At 54.7% G+C, this 22136-nt stretch overlaps 1 protein-coding gene across 1 annotated transcript; it reads right to left on the bottom strand.

The window, feature by feature from the left end:
• Nucleotides 1-89: 89 nt before the first annotated feature.
• Nucleotides 90-22053, bottom strand: DPH7 (diphthamide biosynthesis 7). The gene is made up of 11 exons (XM_068987639.1): nt 21810-22053; nt 20516-20579; nt 20093-20432; nt 19294-19427; nt 18804-18891; nt 17422-17513; nt 16878-17050; nt 12419-12488; nt 12095-12160; nt 11751-11923; nt 90-1313 (listed from the first exon to the last, which is right to left on the bottom strand). Exons 1-11 carry the CDS (start codon nt 22051-22053, stop codon nt 892-894), a joined length of 1866 nt encoding a protein of 621 aa, XP_068843740.1. The 3' UTR covers nt 90-891.
• Between the last annotated feature and the right edge of the window lie 83 nt (nt 22054-22136).

Here is a 22136-nt window from a genome sequence, read left to right as displayed (position 1 = left end):
GCTCTTTCCCTAATAATCTGTAGCCTCTCTCTTTATGTTCTGTTTCAGCGCATAATTCCTCAGATCCTAATTCTGTTGATCCTTAAGTGAAATATCCTAAAACAAACTGGAGGAGGGTTCAACATTAATACATTCTAACCTGTGCTGACAGTTCTATCAGGAAATAGCAGAAGCTTGTGTTTTCTGATTCAGAACACCTACCTATCCTATCAGTGGGTGCTGCGGAGTTGACAGAGTCCACAGTGGCCTGGAGTTCTACATCTGCTCCTCCGGAGAGAGGAGGAATGGCCTGTGGGAGTCAATCAGTCACAAGCCCAGGACTTCTGGAGTTAAGCTGTGTCCAGGTTTAACGCCACAGTGAGGAAGCGTGACTAATCCACCATACGACTTAACATTTCCAGTCTATGGTATGCTAAAGCAATACACCCTTCTTTTTGGTTATTTGCACAGGAGGCTATGCAAGCACTTCTGGTGCCATGATCTTTTTTTAATGTTCACATAAAACTACTAATATAACACAAAAACAAACAACTTTGGTATTATAAAGTAGCTTTAAAATCTTTAGTTAATGTGAATAGTTGCTTATATAAGTCCTAAGAACTGAAAGTCAAAACACAGGAAACTGACAAGTTTGAGAGCTGGGAACCAAGCCCTTCCTCCACCCCACCCCCTGCTGCCACAGAGACACCATTTTGAAGGGCCCAGCAGATAAGGTTTATCTGAGAGGCCAAGAGGTTTTCTATTTACTGAGAAAATTACACAGATGCACTGAGCCCCATACAGTGAGATAGTCTGGGGTCACTTCATTCTCAAGAAAGATAAAGATGTACTCTAGGTTTTATTTGTGGAAATTGTCTTTACCACGTCAAACCAAGCAAGGTCTTCCCCAGCTCAGATGTCCTCCCACTTCCAGAGGTGAAGAACATGATCATAAAAAGAGCAAGTGGCCAGAAGGTTGGTGTCAAAGCCTGCTGCCTCCAGATCCTGGTCGCAGTCACAGATCTTGACCCCTGGAGTGGGCAGCCGGCCATCCTCGTCCTCTGTCTGCAGAGGAGCCTCTAGCTTGCTCCCATTCTGGTGTGTGGTGCCACCCACTCCATCACTGTCAGCTAGACGCTCTGAAGAGGGTGCTGGTGATGGGTCTGCAGCCTTCATGGTAGGGTCCTGGTCTGCTGTTCTGGCTTCTGGGTCGCCGCCAGGGAAGGACAGCTGGGTCTGTGGCAGACGGCACAAGTGGAGCCAGGACCAGTCGATTCCATACACCAGCGAGTTGGGCAAGGGGTAGGACAGGGAGACTGCGTCCTGCTCTTCCTCTGGAGCGAGATGGGAGGACACAGGAAACTTAGCCAGTTACTCTCATCACCCACCCCCAACAGACCCTGCCCACCCTCAAAGAGAAACTTCCAACAACCACCGTGTGTCACGCAGAGGACTGCTGAGGCACAGGCAGAGAAGGGCAGGCCTTCATCCTGCAGTGAATGCACTCTGTGCCTGCGAGAGGAGGCAGCCTGCGCCACGGAGCTCCCATCCAGGGCGCCTGAGGACTCAGCGTGAGCCAGACAGAGGGAATGCGGCGCATCAGAAATGAAGGGAACAGGAACACGTGAAGCACACCACAGGGAAGCTTGGTGTGTGTGAGAAACCACAAGCGTGGACGTGGCTGAGCTGTCATCTGGAACTGGCAACATGTCAGAAGTGTCCCGGCACACAGAGCTCCCTTAGAGAGTCTGGATTTGGACTGGGAAAGGAGTCATTCACTGCCTGAGCAGCTGTCCTTGTGGTGAGTTGCTATGGCAACTCTGAAGATGAAGGGCAAGACTGGAAAATGTCAGGCCTCGGCCGAGAAAGGGTGAAAAGGGACCCGTGACCAGGGAGAGAGATGACGAGGGGCCCTCTGGTGGTCTGTGGCGAAGAACCTGCCTGCCAGTGCGGGATAAACTGGTTCAGTCCCTGATCTGGGGGACCCCATGTGCCGTGGAGCAGCTAAGCCCGAGCGTTGCAACCACTGAGCCCGCGTGCCCTAGAGCCGGTGCACCGCAAAAAGAGAAGCTGCCACGGTGAGAAGGCCCTGCTCTCCGCAACCAGAGAGAGGCCTGCACTGTGGTGAGGACCTAGCACAGCCAAAAATGGATAAATAGAAATTATAAAAATAAACATGACGCGGTGTCAGCAAACCTGAGCTGGTCAAGGGTCCAGGCCAAGGCTGAGGCTGGTAAAAGCAGCTGCAGAAGACTGGCCAGTGAGCTGGGGGTGGAAAAACTCACCAGCTGGACGGCCCAGCCATTCGGTCTTCAGTCGCCTGGACACCACAGCGGTGGCCCTGGTGCACGGATCAAAGCGACAGCAGTGAGTCGTGATCAGCCTCTGAACCGTGACCAGAGTGAGCGGTGAAGAGGAGAGCCCAAAGCCGGCGTCAGGAAACAGACCAAGGACACAACCGACGCACCAGAGACCCTCCTCCCCAAGCCAGGGCTCTGCCTGAGCAGAAGGGGCTCCAGAGAGAAGCCCGGTGCTGGGCTCTCCCGGAGCACAGAGAGGCACCTGGCACCACCACAGAAGGAAGCTCCAAGAAGACCGCCTGCCCCTCGCTGTGAACATCTGGGGGCCTGGGAGGCAGGGTCACTGGCATAGTGATACTTTCACATCCAACAACCACAGGCAGTGTCCACTCGTGGTCCAGGCGGACACAAAGCCTCCTGCCACAGGCAGCTCCACACGGTAACACAGCACGCCTGCTGCTCAGGGCACTGCGGCAAGTGCTAAGCAAGCACGCGGGGCAGCAGGCGGCCGGAAGCTTCCATGAAGGAGAGAGTATACGCAACGCTGATCAGAACACACCGAAACAAAGTCAGTAATGTGGTCAAAACACACAAGAAGCGTCTCCAGCTGGAAGCTTAAAACCACCTACTAAACCACACTCGGATAGACGGGGAAGTACAAGCTGGAATCACAGAGTTCTTCATAAAAATGAAAGCACAATCACCATGTATCAGAACCTAAAACTATGCTTAAATCAGAGAATAATTCAGACATAAAAATACTTAATACAAAGCAAAGTAACAAGCGTAAGTGAATTGTAGTCCCAACTCAAAATGCTAAAAAAAGAACTAAGGAGGCAGAAGGAGAGAAACAGCAAAGGCAACAGAAGTTGACGAGGTGGGGAACAGCGACAACACGGCGAAAACGAGAAAGCAAAGTGGCTTCTTAAAAGAGACAAAGTGCACACACTGCTAACTAGGGTGAACGTCTGTGTGTTTGTATCGCTATACAAAGGGAGACACGATACAGCGAATACCTGTTAGGAAATTCTGACCCCAGTAGAGACATAAAGCATAAACAAAGCAACTTTCACAGAAAAATACAGAGAAAGTTAACACAGAATCATCATTCAAAAATAAATCAGGCCCAGATAGTCACAGGAGAATTTTCACCGCATCTTGAATATAACGATAACCCAAATGACATATAAATTATTCGAGACGATGAAAAATTTTTTTTCACATTTTTGTTTTGATTTTCACATGAACGAAACATAGTGCTGAAAAATAGCATAAAAGAAAATTTGTGTCATCTTTGAACATTATTGAAAGCCCCAAATAAGGTCTGCACCAGAATGCAAGACTACACTGGAAAAGATAACCTGTCTTCCAAAGAGGACACACAGATGGTCCAAAGGCACCTGAAAAGATGCTCAGCATTGTTAATCATCAGAGAAATGCAAATAAAAGTCACAGTGAGACAACTTGACACCTGTCGAAATGGCCATCGTCCAAAAGACCACAAATGCCAAATGTTAGGGAGACCGTGGAAGAGAGAGAGCTCTCCTACACTGTCAGCAGAAATGAACACCGGCACAGACGCTGGAAAATGGTACGGAGGGTCCTCAAAAAACTGCACACAGACCTACCCACCATATGATCTAGCAATTCTATTCCTAAGAAAGTGAAAAAAATTCAAGATACAGGCACCCCAATGTCCATGTGTGTGGATGCCCGACTCTGAGACCCCATGGACTGCAGCCCACCAGGCTGCTCTGTCCATGGAGTTTTCCAGGCAAGCATGCTGGAGTGGGTGACCATTTCCTCCTCCAGGGGACCCTCCCGACCCAGGTATGGAACCCACGCCTCTTGTGTCTCCTGCATTGGCAGGTAGCTTCTGCCACCTGGGAAGCCCTCTAATGCTCAGACAGAAGGCAGACATTCGTTCAGTCGTGTCCAACTGTTTGCAACCCCACAAATTGTAGCCTGCCAGGCTCCTCTGTCCATAGAATTTTCCAGGCAAGAATACTGGAGTGGGGTGCCATTCCTTTCTTGAGGAGAATCTTCCCGACCCAGGGATTGAACCTGGATATCCCGCATTCCAGGCAGATTCTTCACCATCTGAGCCACCGAGGAAGCACTCTAATGTTCACAGCAGCATTATTTACAGCTGCAAAGAGTCAGACAAGACTAAGCTGCTAAGCACAGCACAGAGAACGGTGGTTACCAGTGAGGAGAGGGAAGGCGGGAGGAGAGGGGGTTAAAAGATACAAGCAATGTGCATCCTTTGTGTCCAACTTTCCGTGACCCCCTGGACTGAGCCCACCAGGCTCCTCTGTGCAGGCGAATTTTGCAGGCAAGCATACCGGAGTGGGCTGCCATTTCCTGCTCCAGGGGACCTTCCCAACCCCGGGACTGAACCCACACACGCCTCTTCCGTCTTCTGCACTGGCAGATTCTTTCCCACTGTGCAATCTGGTAAGCCAAGTCATAACCTAAACTATCACATATAAAACAAATACGCCACCAGGATATACCGTACAGGGGCTTCCCTTGTGGCTCAGAGGATAAAGCATCTGCCTGCAGTGCAGGAGACCCGGGTTCGATCCCTCTTTCCCACTGTGCAATCTGGTAAGCCGAGTCACAGCTACACTATCACAGAGGAAGCAAATGCACTACCAGGATAACTGTGCAGGGGCTTCCCTGGCGGTCCAGCGGTCAGGACTGCGCTTCCAGCGCAGGGCGTGCAGGCTCGATCCCTCGTAGGGGAACTAAGTTCCCGCATGACGTGTAACAAAAGCCGCCCCAGAAAAGGATCTCTTCAAAAAACATACATGTGAAATACAGGGCTGGATAGAGTACGAGCTGGAATCTAGATTGCCAAGAGACAGATCAATAACCTCAGACACGCAGGTGACACCACCCTTATGGCAGAAAGCAAAGAGGCAGTAAAGAGCCTCTTGGTGAAAGTGAAAGCGGAGAGTGAAAAAGCTGACTTAAAACTCAGCACTCAAAACACTAAGATCTTGGCATCTGGTCCCATCACTTCATGGCAAATAGATGGGGAAACAATGACAGACTTTATTTTCTTGGCTCCAAAATCACTGCAGTTGGCAAATGCAGCCATGAAATTACAAGATGCTTGCTCCCTGGAAGAAAAGTTATGACAAACCTAGACAGCATATTAAAAGCCAGAGACATTATTTTGCTGACAAAAGTCCACAGAGTCAAAGCTATGGTTTTTCCAGTGGTCATGTATGGATGTGAGAGTTGGACCATAAAGAAAGCTAAGAGCCAAGAATTGATACTTTTGAACTGTGATGCTGGAGAAGACTCTTGAGAGTCCCTTGGACTGCAAGGAGATCCAACCAGTCCATCCTAAAAGCAATTAGTCCTGAATATTCATTGGAAGGACTGATGCTGAAGCTGAAACTCCAGTACTTTGGCCACCTGATGCGAAGAGCTGACTCGCTGGAAAAGACCCTGAAGGCGGGGGAGAAGGAGACGACAGAGGATGAGATGGTTGGACAGCATCACTGACTCGATGGACGTGAGCCTGAGTGAACTCCGGGAGTTGGTGATGGACAGGGAGGCCTGGAGGGCTGCCGTCCACGGGGTCGCAAAGAGTCGGACACGACTGAGCGGCTGCGCTGAACTGTGCAGCCCAGAGAATAAAGCCAAAGTTTCAGAGCAACTGTGAACGAGGCCCAACTCTTAGAGCTGTGGGTCACTGCATTCTCTGCTGCTGCCACTGCCAAGTGGCTCCCGTCGTGTCCACCTCTGTGCGGCCCCGTAGACGGCAGCCCACCACGCTCCCCCGTCCCTGGGATTCTCCAGGCAAGAACACTGGAGTGGGCTGCCCTTTCCTCCTCCAATGCATGAAAGTGAAAGGTGAAAGGAAAGTCACTCAGCTGTGTCCGACTCTTAGCGACCCCATGGACTGCCGCCCACCAGGCTCCTCCGTCCGTGGGATTTTCCAGGCAAGAGGACTGGAGTGCGGCTATATTATATATCTGAAACATAATATTGTAAGTTAACTATACCTCAATAAAATAAAATTTTTTTAATTAAAAAAAAAAACAAACTACTTTGACAACTAAAAACGAAACCATAACCAAGCGTGATTTATTCCAGGAATATATATTCCATATTAGAAAACCCATAAACAAAATTTACTATATAAATGTATCCAAGGAGAAAAATAATACAGTTCAACAGATAGTATAAAAGCATTTGACAAAAAAAATCAACAATTCCTGATTTTAAAAAATACTCAAGAAAACAGAAATTGATGAATACTAAGGACAGGTGGCTCAGACGTGAAGAGTCCGCATGCGATTAAGAGATCCGGGTCCGATCCCTGGGTGGGGAAGATCCCCTGGAGATGGGAATGGTTACCCACTCCAGTATTCTTGCCTGGAGAATCCCATGGACAGAGGAGCCTGGCAGACTACAGACCATGGGGCCGCCAAGATTCAGACACGACTGAATGACTAACGCTTTCACCTTCTTTCCAAGGACACACTTTAGTCCTTATATATCATCAAACTACATGGGAACTAGCAGGGCTCCTCTTCAAGGTCAGGAATAAGGCAAGATGTCCTCCACTCTTTTTAAAAGTTGTACTGGAGACACCAGTAAATGAAGCTAAATGAGAAGATAACTAAAGGCATTCAGTTGGGAAAATAAAGAACGAAACTATGATCTTTTGCAGATGACGCCCTGTTTACTTGCAAAGCCCAAGGAATCAATAGCAAGACTAATGGAAACACGTGTTTATAATTGTCAGAATATGAACCTACCGACAAAAACCCAACAACTTTCAGATAGACAGCAATTTAGTTAGAAGATAGAATGAAGAGAATGTTACAAGAGCAACAAAAACGTTAGATTACTGAGGAATACAGTTAGCAAGAAATGTACGATGTATGCTGACAGAAGAAAAGTTAGTTCTCGTGGGCTGGTTCAAAACCGGGAAAGGAACACATCAAGGCTGTACACTGTCACCCTGCTTATCTAACTTATATGCAGAGTGCATCATGCGAAATGGTGGGCCGCATGAATCCCAGCTGGAATGAAGATTGCTGGGAGAAATATCAACAATCCCAGGTGTGAACATGACACCCCTGTAAAGGCAGCAAGTGAAGACACACTGAAGAGCCTCTGGATGGAGGTGAAAGGGCTGCGTGAAGAAGCTGGCTTAAAACTCGATATTCGAAAACTAAGATCATGACATCTGGTGCCATCACTGCGTGGCAAATAGATGGGGAAACAATGGAAACGGTGAGAGACTTTATTTTCTTGGACTCCAAAATCAGTGCTGATGGTGACTGTAGCCATGAAATTAAAAGACACTTGCTCCTTGGAAGAAAAGCTACGACAAACCTAAACAGTGTATTAAAAGGAGACATCACTTTGCCAACAAAGGCCCATACAGTCACAGCTGTGGTTTCTCCAGTAGTCAAGCTGGATCATGAAGAAGGCTGAGCATCAAAAAATTGATGCTTTTGAATTGTGGTGCTGGAAGAGGCTCTTGAGAGTCCTTTGGACTGCAAGGAAATCAAACCAGTCAATCCTAAAGGATATCAACCCTAAATGTTCACTGGAAGGACTGAAGCTGAAGCTCCCATACTTTGGCCACCTGATGCCAAGAGCTGACTCACTGGAAAAGACCCTGATGCTGGGAAGATTGAGGGCGGGAGGGGAAGGGGATGACAGAGGATGAGACGGTTGGATGGCATCACCAACTCAATGAACGAGTTTGAGCAAACTCCGGGAGACAGTGAAGGACAGAGGAGCCTGGCGTGCTGCAGTCCATGGGGTCGCAGAATCAGACACGGCTTAGAGGATGAACAGCTACAAGGATGCAAGAACAGATCTGAACAAACGGAAAGGCATCCCTTTTCTTGAATAAGATCCCAGATGACAAATAAGTCAGCTGGAAAGTTAGTTTGTATTTGATGCAATCCCTATAAAAAACCAATAAACAATTTTTTCTGGGACAAGCTAAGTCAACACTCAAGTTCAAACGTAAGAATAGTCAGAAAAAAAAAAAAAAAAAGAATAGTCAGGAAGCCCTTGAGAAAGACCTAGAGGGGGCAGGCAGCCCACTCTAACAAACGCCCTGAATGCCTCCGTGGTTGAAGAGCAGGTGTGAGCACACTGAGACAGCTGGGGGGCAGCAGAGAAGGCGCAAAGCGCAGCGTCCGTCCGGGAGGTGCCTGCACACGAGAGCTGGCGTCTCGAGTCACCAGGGGTGGGGGCGGGGGGAGGACGGGCTCTCCAGGAACAGCGTCGGGACAGTTCCACATGTCACACAGGAGGACTCGGGTCAAAGTCCTAATTATAGAAAGATGACGTCTGACAAATACGAGAAAACAGTGATGAATTCCTTTAGAACCTGGCTGTCTTTTTAACTGAGATTCAAAAACCTAGACTCAATGAAAAAACCTATAAATCTGATTGCACTTTTGAAAAAACCCCAACTTTCGTATGGGAGGAAAAACACTATACGCAAAATCAAGGTAAGAAACAGAAAAATTATTTCCAACATAAAACACATTAAGGGCTGATGACACTAATACATGGGCTAATACAGGAACTCTTTAAACCAAGGGAGAAAAAGACCAGGAGTCAGAGAGAAAACAAGCCAAAGAGAGCTCAGAAAAACAGGAATATGAAACCAGCCCTTCAGGCAAGCGAAAATGTATTCAGTTTCACTCCTAATTAGGGACATGCAAATCTCAGCTACTGTGCAATGTCATTTCACACCCATCAGATGCAAAATTCCAAAGCTGGTGACACATTCTGCTGGCAAGGCTGTGGGGAAGCAGGGTTCTCATCCGTGGCTGGTGAGATGATGAAATCAGACAGATATCAGTCTGTGGACCCTGCAATCCCACATCTAGGCACTAACCCTAAAGATACACCTCCAACAAGCAGAAACACATACGCAAAACAACATATATGAAGCATTATTTGTAATTATAAGATATTAGAAATAACCCAAATAACCTATAGAAAACTGGAAGAAACTAGAGTTTACCCACTCAGTGGAGTGCTATATAACTCAAAAAACCCCAAGACTCTGTGAACCCATAAGGAGTGATTTCCAGGGTGTGCTTTAAGAGTGAAGTAAACAAACATGAATCCGTGCAGAACATCTTTTCTGTACCAAAGGAGAAGCATGGATATGTAAACAGACATGCTACTTTTTGCGAAGAGACACAGAACTGTAACCCCGACCTAACGGACAGGTTGCCTGCAAGAGGCGAGTGGGAGCAGCGTGAGAAGAGGCCGGGCCTCTCTGCTGCTGCTGCTGTCCAGGCGCCCAGTCGCGCCTGACTCTGACCCCCGGACTGCAGCGCCCCGGGCGTCCCTGCCCGTCGCCGCCTCCCGGAGGCTGAGCGCGCCTCTAACACACCCTTTTCTCTTTTCGGCTGCACCATGGCGTGCGGGGCCTCTGCTCCCCAAGCAGGGACTGAACCTACGCCTCCTGCAGTGGAAGCATGGAGTCTGGACCACCAGGAAGTTCCTAACGGAATTTTCATTTCTAGAACACTGTTAATGTTTTCACACATTCAAAAGGAAAACTAAATCAATGAGGATGAATAAAAACATCCTTCAAAAAAAGAAACAAACCGAACAGTGTTTCACACATGACTGCCACACAGCAAGAAAAGCAGCTCTAGTCCAAGTGAATCCTGAACACAGTCCAGTGAATCCTGCACCAAGCCAACGAACACACAGCACGGCGAGAGCGTCCCGAGCCCTGAGGTGCGTGGGGCTGCTTGTGGCGTGGCACCGACAGCGCTCCACAGGCTCAGGCACAAGAGCCAGGACCTGCTGGCAGCCAGGGACGCGCAGAACAGGGGCGGCAGGGAGAGCTGTGCTGCCGGAATGAGCTACAGGTGTCAGCATGAACTCAGGTTCTGACACACACGTGTGTGCACACGGAAAGCCACATACACAGATACACAGGCATGAGCATACGTGTGCACACAAATGTGTACACGCACGTGTACGTGCAGGTATGCAGACACGCAGACACATATGTGTACATGCACTCACTACTAAGAGGATCCAGGACTTCCTGGAAAAGCAGCTTGTCCAGGGCATGGGAGAGGGCGAGCCCAAAACGAGCCCGGAGTGACCAGAAAGGGAGGCGCCACCTCAACCACAAGCCCAAAAGCAACATCGGCAATAAAGGGACAGAGCGGCACCTCGTGGCTGCTGAGCCCCCCACTCGGAGGGCAGAGCGCCACTTCCGGGAGGCCCGACAGCAGCGCGTAAGCTACGGTGCGTTCGCTACAGACTCGCAGCCACGGGCAGGCTGACAGCACCCAGCACCCAGGAGGAGGCGTGCGCGCCTCTCCTGGGGTCAGACGACCGAGGCTTTGAAGCAAGCGCTACTGGAGACGAGCAGTGTCGTCCTGTGATGAGAAGAGTCGACACAGCAGGACCACACGCAAGCACGACCGGACACGCGCAGCTAACGAGCCCCCCCGTCTCTGAAACAAAAGCTGACAGAAATGAGGGGGGACACAGACACAAACCAGCAAGGCCGCTGAAGCAACTGTGGTCCAATTAAAACATGAACAGCACCGCAGACACTGGCTGCCCACTTTCAGAAATGAACGACCAGACAGCCACCAAGAACAGGCGGTGCCCGCCCCCGACGGGGAGAGCACACGGTCCTCCCCGGACGGACCGCAAACGGGCCACAGTGAGTCCCAGTGACCCCAAAACTCGAATCAGTAACAGAAATTCAGGATGCTCTGGAAAATGTGCAAATTAAACAGCACTCTCCACGGTGACCAGTGAGTCAGAGAGGAAATCGCAGAGAAGCTGGAAAATACTGCTGGAGATGAATGAAAATGCACCACACCAAACTCATGGGACACAGTGAGAGCAGAGTTTAGAAGGCGCCCTATCACTGTGAAGCCGACACTGAGAGAGGAGAGAGGCCAGAGAACCGCCAGAGCACCCACAGGACAAAGGGCAGCGACACGGCAGGAGCAGAGCCCAGGGCTCAGACAAGGAAGCCTGGAGGCCACCGCCGGCGGAGACGGTCGGGAATGCGTGAGGGTGAGGCGGCCACCTGCTCCTACGGAGGAGGGGACACGACCCCGGGAGGGGGGATGGGGGCAGAGGCAGGGTGGGGCTTCAAGAGAAGAAAACGTGAGGGACCCCTGATGAGAGGAAGGCCAGTCCGCCTGCTGGTTCTGCCTGGAGCAGGAGAAAGAACCGGGGCAGTGGCTGAAGCGTGTCTGGAGTGCAGGCCGCTGAGCCCAAACTGTCTGCAGCAGTGACCAGGCCCCGGTGGGGCTGGGCGTCACTGGTGCAGAGGCACCCAGATAACAGAGCCGGTCAGGCGAGGACCGCAGTTAGAGAGCAGGGGCTGAAGCTGAGACTCTGGAGTCGCCCTCACGGCAAGGCCGGGTAACCCGGGAACGTGTCAGGACAGAGGAGCCTGGTGGGCAGGCCGCTCACCTGCTGCCGTCTGGTAGTTGATGATCGTAAAGCCGCCGTGCATGCAGGCCGCCAGGAGCAGGTCGCGCTGGAACGGGTGCCACTTGAGCCTCCACACCCCGCCCTGCACGGGCACGTCCGCCAGCGGCCGCCGCAGGCTCCGCATGTCCCAGAGGAGAACATGCTCGTCGTAGCTGAAACCCGCAGATCTCAGCCAGCGTGCGGGAAACGGGGGCTCCGCAGGCAGGGCACCCCTCACAGGAGACCCAGACCTGCCCCTCCAGGACAAATTCCCTCCCTGAGCCCTCAACGCCCACACTCTGGTTCAAAGAGCGGGCTGGTCAGACACCACAGCTGGGACTCACCTTCCTGTGGCCAAGACGTGCTCACGGTGGGGGCTGCTCTGGATGCTGCACACGCCCATGGAGTGTCTGCGGGGGGCAGGGGGCTGAGCAGGTGCCCCGCAGCTCCCCAGCAGAAGCCCGGGGTGGGGCGGGGGGCTGAGCAGGTGCCCCGCAGCTCCCCAGCAGAAGCCCGGGGTGGGGCGGGGGGCTGAGCAGGTGCCCCGCAGCTCCCCAGCAGAAGCCCAGAGTGGGGTGGGGGGCTGAGCAGGCACCCCGCAGCTCCCCAACAGAAGCCAGGGCGGGACGGGGATGGGATCGGGCGGGGCTGGCCCCACGAGGACTCACCTGCGGCTGCTGAAGGTGGCAGAGTCGGGCATCCTGGTGTCCCAGCCCTTCAGAAGGCCATCGTCCCCACCTGCATGGAAATGGAAACCACCCCCGCTGGCCAGGAGGCATGCTGAGGACGGGCACCAGCTGCTTCTCAGGGCGCAGTCACGTCTGTGAGGGTGTTTCCACACAGGCACGCAAGCCCCAGAGGCAGCCAGCTGTGCCGCCACCGTGCCTTCACCCGAAGGGCAGACAGGCACGGGCGCAGAGCGACCAGCCACACACTCAGCCCTTCCGGCTCGCGCAGCCAGGAGCCAGCATGGCCGCGTCCGAGCGCCCGGAACAGACGTGTCTGCAGGAGGCTCCGCAGACGCCTGCACCTGGCAACACATTTCCGTGGGTTCTAAAGAGAAAGGTCCCTGGCGACCTCGCAGAAGGGCTTCTTCTGAGGAAGCTGGAGCGACAGAAGCGGGAGGGGAGTCGGTGCCCCGGCGCACAGCCAGTCTGCAGAAGCAGCACCGTCGACGGGCACAGTGTCCCAAGGGAGGCGGGCAGAGAGGGCAGAGAGGAGCAAGCTGCCCGCAGAGCCACCCGCGCTGAGCGCGTGCCGCCACCCGCCCCCCGCCTCCCAGCACCCGCCCGCCAGCACTTCCTGGGCGCACCGCAGACGGGGATGGCCGTGAACGCGACCTGTGTCCCTGGACCAGCAGAAGCCACCATCCCGGTACTGAGCTGCAGGTGAGCCTCAAATACAAGCTGCCGTTCCGTGGCAGGGCCATAAAGAGAGCCGGCTGTGGTTTCTTTACATGCCGGGCTCCCTTCTCTCACACTCCACGTGCTCCACCAGGAGCTCCTACTGATCGGCCTGCACGCAGCAGTTTCCCACCCTTCCTCCTCTCCACTGCCCCCACCTCACCCCTCACCGTCCCCTAGCCTACACCCTCAGCCCTTGCAGCCTACACTCAACACAGTAGCTAAGGCTGTTGCTCACTCACCAAGTCGTGTCCGACTCCGTGACCCCATGGACTGCAGCACGCCAGCCTCCTCTGTCCTCCACTATCCCCTGGAGTTTGCTCAGACTTATGCCCAGCATCAGTGATGCTGTGTGACCATCTCATCCTCTGCCGCCCCCTCCTTTTGCTTTCAGCTTTTCCCAGCATCAGGGTCTTTTCCAATGAGTCAGTTCTTTGCATCAGGTGGCCAAAGTATTGGAGTTTCAACTTCAACATCTGTCCTTCTAATGAATATTCACAACTGATTTCCTTTAGAATGGACTGGTTGGCTCTCCTTGCTGTCCAAGGGACTCTCAAGAGTCTTCTCCAACACCACAGTTCAAAAGCACCAAATTTTTGGCGCTCAGCCTTCTTCATGGTCCAACTCTCACATCCGTACATGACCACTGGAAAAATCACAGCCTCGACTACACGGACCTTGGTTGGCAAAGTGACATCTCTGCTTTTCAATACGCTGTCTAGGGTTGCCCTAGCTTTCCTTCCAAGGAGCAGGTGTCTTAATTCTGCAGCTGCAGCGACTGTCTGCAGCAACTCTGAAGCCCAAGAAAATGAAGTCTGTCACTGCTCCCCTTTCCCCATCTATTTGCCAGGAAGCGATGGGCCACGAGTCCCCTTTCCCCATCTATTTGCCAGGAAGCGATGGGCCAAGAGTCCCCTTTCCCCATCTATTTGCCAGGAAGCGATGGGCCAAGAGTCCCCTTTCCCCATCTATTTGCCAGGAAGCGATGGGCCACGAGTCCCCTTTCCCCATCTATTTGCCAGGAAGCGATGGGCCAAGAGGCCATGATCTTTGCTTTTTGAATGCTGAGTTTTATGCCAGCTTTTTTACTCTTCTCTTTCATCTTCATCAACAGCCTCTGTAGTTCCTCTTCATTTTCTTTCATTAGAATGATAAGGATCCTCTTAAATTTTAAAATGTTAAGCCAGAAAACATTCCTCTGTCCAACACCCCGCAACGGCTCCCTTCCACTCTGAGCAAACGCCGGCGCGCTCCTGGGGCCTCAGCCCAGCGCCCTGTCTCTGTGACCCCTCGCCTCCTGCTCCACACTAACTGCTCGAGACACACAAGGCTCCACAGGACAGTCTGTGCCGCCCACGGCACCCGATGCCCTTGCCTGTCCGACCTCCCTTCTTCCAAAGTGTATTCACCACCAAGCGTGTTACACTTGGCATTCCTGGTCTGTCTCCGCCAAGCGCTGGAAGCTCAGTGAAAGCAGGGACTTTATCTTCCTCACAGGAATCTCCCAAGCCTCTGGGACAGTGCTCGGCGCGTGGTTGGTGCTCAACAGACACTTGTTGGATGAATGAATTGATCTCGAATTGTTAAAACATTGTCTCACTCCACTGTGGCTTGAATTAGCTAAGCCTCAAAGCAGAAGAATTAATCCATGAGCGAGAGCTCAGAAAATCAAGTCTTTACTGTTCTCCCTGAGTCTGTTCAAGGGTGCAACAGCAAAAACTCCAGAAGAGATCCCCTTTCAGGGGAAAATAAGCATTAAACACAAAATCAAAAGTGGTTTCAGGACATCCCTGACCGTCCAGTGGTTAGGAATCTGCCTTGCAATGCAGGGGATGCAGGTTCGATACCTGGTCGGGGAATTAAGAGCCCATGTGCCCTGCGATGTGGCAAAAAATTAATAAACAGGAAGAGGACAGGGCGCCATGAGGCCAACGGCGAGGGACTGAGCGTACAGTGTTTCTAAAGACGAGACTTTAAGCTGGGCCCTGCCAGAAAAGTAGAATTAACCCGTGAAAAATTTAACTAAGATTAGAGGAAACATAGAAGAGTTGAGGAAAAGAAGACAGAGCAAGGAAAAATCACTCAAAATAACAGGGCCAGCCAGGAAGGCACAGACCCAGTCACCACTCAAACCCAGAAATCACTCAAAACAGGGCCAGCCAGGAAGGCGCAGACCCAGTCACCACTCAAACCCAGAAATCACTCAAAACAGGGCCAGCCAGGAAGGCACAGACCCAGTCACCACTCAAACCCAGAAATCACTCAAAACAGGGCCAGCCAGGAAGGCGCAGACCCAGTCACAGAACACCCGGGGCCCTGCTGGGTACCCTGGGTGGGAGCTGCAGAAGGCTCAGGACCGCGCGAGTGAGAAGCTCGCGTGTTCAACCGCCTGCTCTCTCCTCGAACGGGAGGCTGGGCAGGAGAGGTTGAGCATGAACGCAGGCCACTGCTCGGCGCTCTGCTATAACCACGGAGAACGCAGGCCACTGCTCGGCGCTCTGCCGTGACCACAGAGTGGGACTGTGGTCGTGACAAGTGGAAAGAGAGTAAGAGAGATACAGCCAATTCCAAGAAATGCTCAGAAGACAAAACCAAGACACAGACTCTCGGGAGGGGCGAGCGGACAGAGACACCTGATTTGGGTGCCCAGACCCTGTCCCGGAGTACAGGGCGGGGCAGGGCCACACGGGAACCCAGGCATGGCCGGAGCCCGCAGAGGGAAGCACTGGCGAGCACCCCAGCGTGAGCGCAGGGAGCTGGCAAGACAACACAGCCAGAGCTCAGAAGCAAGGTCTGCTCCCACCAGCAAAGCGCAGTGTCTGTGGAGACGCAGTAACAGAGTCAGGAGAGCGATGATGCGGAGCGAGAAGAGGACGCGGGCGGGACCAGGAGCGCGCTGGCGCGGGACGAGCCTGCGGGGCAAAGGGCACGCTGGTGCAGGATGAGCCCGCTGGGCAGAGGGCGGGCTGGCGCGGGGACGAGCCTGCGGGGCGGAGGGTGCGTGGCCGCAGGGAGAAGCGGCGCTCGGATCGCACAGCCTTGATGCCCGGGAGGGACGCAGGGTACGACCAGACAGGCCCGTGGACCTGCCCCCTGGGCTGGGCGGCGCGCTGTTCCTCCACACGAGGCTCCAGGCCACACCGCTCGCGGTGAGCATGGCACGCCACCAGCACCCAGACAGGAGACGAGGCCTCGGCCGCTCTCCAGCCTCTGCGGGTTCTGCAGCCCTCAGCTGTCTTCTCTCAGAGCCCCATGCCCTCCGCGGCCACTAGGGTGGAAGGGGCTCCCGGTGCCCACGTCACCACCCCGTCCAGACGCGCCACGTACACCACCAGGAAGCCGGCCTTCCCTGCCGCCGGCCTGCCCTGGGAAGGAAGCCATTCCGAAAGGGGACATGCAAGCCTAAGACCCAACAGGACCGCTCAGCACTGACCCAGGCGATCAGGCAGCAAGCGTCTCCGAGCGGACTTCTGGAGGACGGCGAGGACCCCTCCCGGGGAACGAGCGTCGGGGGGCTCCCACGGGGGAGCAGCGCCCCCCAAGAGCCCACGGTGCCCGGGCAAACCGCGCTTCGCTCTACAAGGACAGCTCTGTGAGCACCAGCTCAGCTTCCGCCCCAAAGTACGCTCTCCACGAACGGCCAGAGGAATCGCCCGGTGACCCGTGTCTCCTCTGCTCCCTCCCGCCCCTCACCCTCAGCCAGTCTTCAAGGGAGGATACCAACCTGAGTACACGACTTCCGTCTGCCAGTAATTGAAAGCAGCAACCCAGGCCTCAAACTGATGGGCCTGCCACGTGACCACAGCCTGCAATCCGGGCCCTGCCTCGCTGATCTTCAGGAGGTGGAGCTGCCCTTTGGAGTCGCTGCTAATGATTTTCAAGGGCTGGTCACTGGCCCTGGACACAGGGAACCAATGGAGAATCTGGCTGAAATCGATTCACTGCCCTAAACTCCTCACCTCTTGTGGTTCCCAAGCAGGGACACGTTATGCCCCCAAGACACAGCAGAGAGAGGCTCTCCAGGCCCTGGTATGTGAACAAGCCTCCTAAGAGACGTGCCTGGGCAGAAACCGAAGCTGCCATGAGCTTGTCAACATAAACTAGGGTCGGCTTCGCCTGGTGAAAACATGCCCCCTTTCTCTTTCAGGATAAGGGCTGGCCGTGACACTCCCAGGCGTGAGAGCCACAGTCACGGCCGGCAAGGTGGCTTTCCTTCTGTCTCTCACACGAAGTAGCCAAGACTCAGGCCCACCTCCGCTGGCCCTCACCTTCCAGCTTTCCCAGTGGACCAGTCCAAGGACAAGGCGAGGCACTGCTTTTCCAGGGCCAAGCGGGAGCAGGGCTGTAGCGTCCAAGTGTCCTGCTAGAGAGAAGGAAGACGTCACAGGGGGCGAGCGGCCCCGGCGCCCCGAGGAGACCACTGTCTACTCCGGTGGACGTGTCCTCAGGCACCCTGCAGAGCAGAGCCTGGCAACACTGCCAAGCCCACTCCAGGAGCCCTCACCGCTGAAGGAGGGCCTGCCCACACACGAGAGCTCAGGGGAAGCGGGCCTCTCTGCTGCCCAAGCCCTCCTGGGACGAGCACAGCGCCCGCGCAGCCTCTTGGAAGCGCTGCCGCTGCGGCTTCCCATTGCCCAGGGCCGCCAGGGACAGGACAAAGGGGACTTCGCCCGGACACAGGCAGCCATGGGCACGCCGCTTCTCTGGGCTGGGCTCTCTCTGCAGGGCAGCTATGCTGCCTCCCAGGTCTTCCTACCCCTGCCTGCAACTCTGGTTCTGAGCGCAGCCCTCCTCAGGAACCCCTGCCGTCTTTCCTGAGACAGGGCTGCCGCTCTCGGCGTGCCTGGAGCAAGGCCGTCCTCACCAGCGCTCAGCGCCGTGGGCCCGAGGCCAGCTGGGCCCGCCCCAAGGCCCACGCGCACTGCCGGCGTCAGCGCCGCCCCCTCCACTCCCCTCGCCCGCTGAGCCAAGACGTGGTCAGGGCTCCTTCTCTCACCTGCCCCCGCCCCCAGCATGCGGGCATTCTACAGACGCGCGACATGGGATTGCTGTCAGACGCCCGGGGGACAACACATCACTAAGCTGCTCAGCCGTGTCTGCCGCTTTGTGGCCCCAGAGTACAGTCTGCCAGGTTCCTATCTGTGGGATTGTCCAGGCAAGAAAACCGAAGTGGGTTGCCATGCCCTCCTCCAGGAGATCTTCCTGACCCAGGGATCAAACCCACATCTCCTGAATTGCAGGCGGATTTCTTACCCACTGTGCCATGTTTGGGGAAGCCCAGAGGAACCCTATGCTCTCTTAATTACTGATGATAAACACCACTTCGCCCCAGGAAACACTGCTCTTCCTGCCCAGCACTGCCAGCCCAAGAATGTTGCCCAGGCTTTTCCCTAACAGGGCGTTCAGGCCCCCTGTCAGGTTAAAGGGCCTGCCTGTCACTTCAGCTCCTCTGCTGGCGACACACAAGGTGTCTTCCTCTTGGGAGTTAGACGTAGAACCCGTGAACTTAAAACCCGTGAACTGTGTGCTACCTTAGAACATTTCACGATAAAGTTCACCACCGAACAGATCATCCTAGAAAAAGATAGCCTCAGCACAGCCTCCCTCCATGTTCCTTGGACCCCTCACTAAGCCTGGCCCAGTCACTGACCTCAGAGGGCACCAAGCGGAGGAGCTCTATGGACCCAGAAGCATCCGCCACACCCAAGATGGGATGGCCAGCCACTGGAATGTGACACCTAGGAGAGAATACACGTGCCAGTCAGAACACAGGATGTGCCCGGAGTGCAGGGGAACGACAGGCACCCCGTGACTCACTGTTACAGATTTTTCAGTTCCAAAACCAGTTTGGAGCCTACAGTTCTGTTCCTACAAGGTCCTCCAGTTTATGAAGCAGAAAATCAGCACTGCTTCCCAAACAGACCGACAGTACCTGTATGGCTTGGAAACTGAAAAAAGAAATGAACCCCAAGTTTACAGCAGCCTCCACAGGCAGGAAAGACAGGACAGGAAATGAACCCCAACTTCACGAAGATGCCTCCCCGTCTTGTCGGATGCCACCAGGCATCAGGCTCCTCTGACTAAACAATCAGGTTTTCATGACAAATTCCACCCAAGGGGGACTGTTACCAAATGTCTACCATTTCATGTCCAGGATCGCAGAAGTGTCTCTTCTTTGGACCTCAACCAGGGGGCAGGGAGACCTGTCCTCATTGCAACTGTACAGGTAGAGACGGCCGAAACGAACTGGAGGCTCGGCAACACCCAGTTCACTCTACAAAAAAATGCACGTGTTCTTTGAATACCTTAACAGACACTGAGGAACCCAAAGGATGGCAAAAGGGACAGGGAAAGAAGAGGTTTGCCAACACTCGGGAACTGATTTTCTGAGCTGGAGAAATGTCTTATCTCTTGTATGTGATAAACGAGTAGGTGGATTAGGATACAATGCTTCTTCTAAAGGGGCCGACAGAAAGGAGCTGTGGTTAGGATTCCCTTGGGACACAGTTTGCCTGCCTAGGACGGTCCCAGTGCCAGCTTTCACTCTTAAAAATGCTTAGGTTTGGATCTGCATAAGCGGATGCCTTCAAGGCATTAGGTAGAGCTCCTATGACATCCCCCTTTCTCTTTGCTCTAGACTTCACCCACAACCTGGGCCACGCCGGCAAACAGACGACATCCCGCTTTCAGGACGCCGTTTCTGACATTCCGGCCACAGGCCAAGGTCGCGTCCACCCCGTGTGGCTCCACACGAGATGTCTCCACTCCAGCCTCACCGCTGCAGACCAGAGAGGTCTCGATGCCTGCGGTCGGCTCTGCCTCTCAGGAGCCTCTCCTCGCCCTTCTCGAGAGAAGCTCAAGTCGGGGACTCGAGCCGCTTGGGAACGGCCACCTGGGGCCACAGACCGCCCGAGGCCCGAAGCAAGGAGGCCCGCGCACCTGGCACGCCCCGTCGGCGGGCCGGCCCTCCGGCTTCCACAGCTGGTAGGTGCCGCACGCCAGCAAGTGCCTGCAGCCGGCCAGCGGGCACCACTCCACCGAGTCCACGGTGTGCTCCGTGTCCACCGCCTGCAACAGCTGGACTCGGCCGTCGGCTCCCGCGCCCCCGGAGGACGCGGCGGCGGCCGTGGTGGCGGGCAGCGCGCGGCAGAGGCTGAGTAAGGTAGCCACGTTGACAGCACCGAGCGCGGGCGCTCGGCGACGCGGGCCGCCCAGCCGGGTGCACGGCGCGGCTCCCACTTCCGCCGCCGACGCCAGGCCTCTTCCGGGGAGGGACTTCCTGCCCCAATGACACGCTCGCGAGGCCACGCTCCCGCGCCCCCTGCTGGCCGGCAGACTCAACCCGCCCCGCGTGCCCCGCGCGGCGGCGAGGCCGGCCCGGGATCGGGCACCCGAGCGTCCGGCACGGAGTCACCTGAGGGCCGGACTGTGAAAGGGGAGCAGAGTCCAGGGTCTGACCCAAAGAGCCTGGGCACAGGCTGCCCTCCCTCTCCCTGGTCATGTCCTCCGCAGGGAGCTACCTGCCTGTGGGCAGTTAAGTGCAGCGCATCCGCGCACGCAGAATCCTGCCAGGACCGCAGAGAACGGAGACAGGGTGGGCCAGGGCCCAGCCGCGAGCAGGAAGGTGAACAGAGGGCGCGGAGCAGAGAGTGTCTGAGCCCCAGGGGCAGGTGGGGTCCGTGCCCGTTAGACACACGGTATAGGGGAGGGCACCCAGCACACTCACTCTCTGACTTGGAAAACTGAGTTATGTGCTGGCACCATTCAACAAAACCTAACTCTACAGCACAAGTCTGGGGAAGGCAAGTGTTAGATGCTGTTATGAACTGAATGCTGTTATTGTCCAGTGGCTAAGCTGTGTCTCTGCGACCCCACAGACTGCAGCCTGCCAGGTTTCCCTGTCCTTCACTCTCTCCCAGACTGAATTAATTGTGTCCTCCCCCAAAGATATGCTGAGGTCTTATCTGCAACATCACAGAATGTGACCTTCAGAAACAGGGTCTTCACAGAGGCCATCCAGTTAAGGCCATTAGTGTACCCCTAATTCAGTTTCACTAGCAGCCTTAAGAGGAGATGTGGTCTATTACAGACACCCACAGGAGAAGCCTGGCAAGGCATGAAGCCTCTACAAGGAAAGGGCTGCCTGAGGCCACTGGAAGCTGGAAGAGCCTGGAACCTTTAGAGGGAGCACCACCCTGCCCACACACTGGTGTGCAGGACCTAGACCCTACATTGTTTTAAGCCACCCAGCTTGTGTTCCTGTGTTACAGCAGCTGCAGGAAATGGGACAAGACTGAAATCCATATGGAGACCTGGGTGGTCAGCCTGTGGTTTCTGAGGTGGTTTCTGTGACTAGAAAAGGTCAGCTGTTCAGATGGCCGCTGAAGCAGAGGAGAAAGGCCGGTCAGGACCCGGAAGGGCGCCCTGAAGTGGCTGGACCGCGCGCCTCGATCTCATCTGGCGCAGAAGGCAGGCCAGGCAGCCCCCTGCCTCACTCCTAACAGGCAAGAGCCGTCGATGGTGGACCTTCAGTCGCTCTCAGACGTGTGGCTGCAAGTCAAGAGGTCGGGGCCGTCAGAACAGAGCCAGGGGCCAGATACCCAATAAAGGGCAGGGGAAGCAAGGGGACACAGCCAGCCTGTGGGTGCCGGGGCACCTTCCTGGGGCGGCCGCTCCAGGGGCCGTGGCAGTGAGAGCAAGCCGCTCCACCCAGGGCCCTGCACCAGCCCAGACTGAGTCTGCCAAGCAACACAAGACACAGCACCACCAGGAGGGGACCGCCACCAGCTATGCCGCCGCACCCCCGACACCCCCCCACAGCTGCCAGCGAGCCCCAGAGCACGGCAGTTCCAGGTGAGCCAGGAGTCACAGCAACGAGCACCCGAGGTCAACACCCGCATGACGCCCTCCAGGTCAGCAGACTCCAGCACTTCCATTCCAGTGGAATTTTCTGAGGACTAGCTAACCACAAGGCGGCGATGGC

Source organism: Capricornis sumatraensis, chromosome 1 (assembly GCF_032405125.1).
Source record: "Capricornis sumatraensis isolate serow.1 chromosome 1, serow.2, whole genome shotgun sequence".
Taxonomy (NCBI): Eukaryota; Metazoa; Chordata; class Mammalia; order Artiodactyla; family Bovidae; genus Capricornis; species Capricornis sumatraensis.
This window is presented reverse-complemented; position numbering and strand designations above follow the sequence as displayed.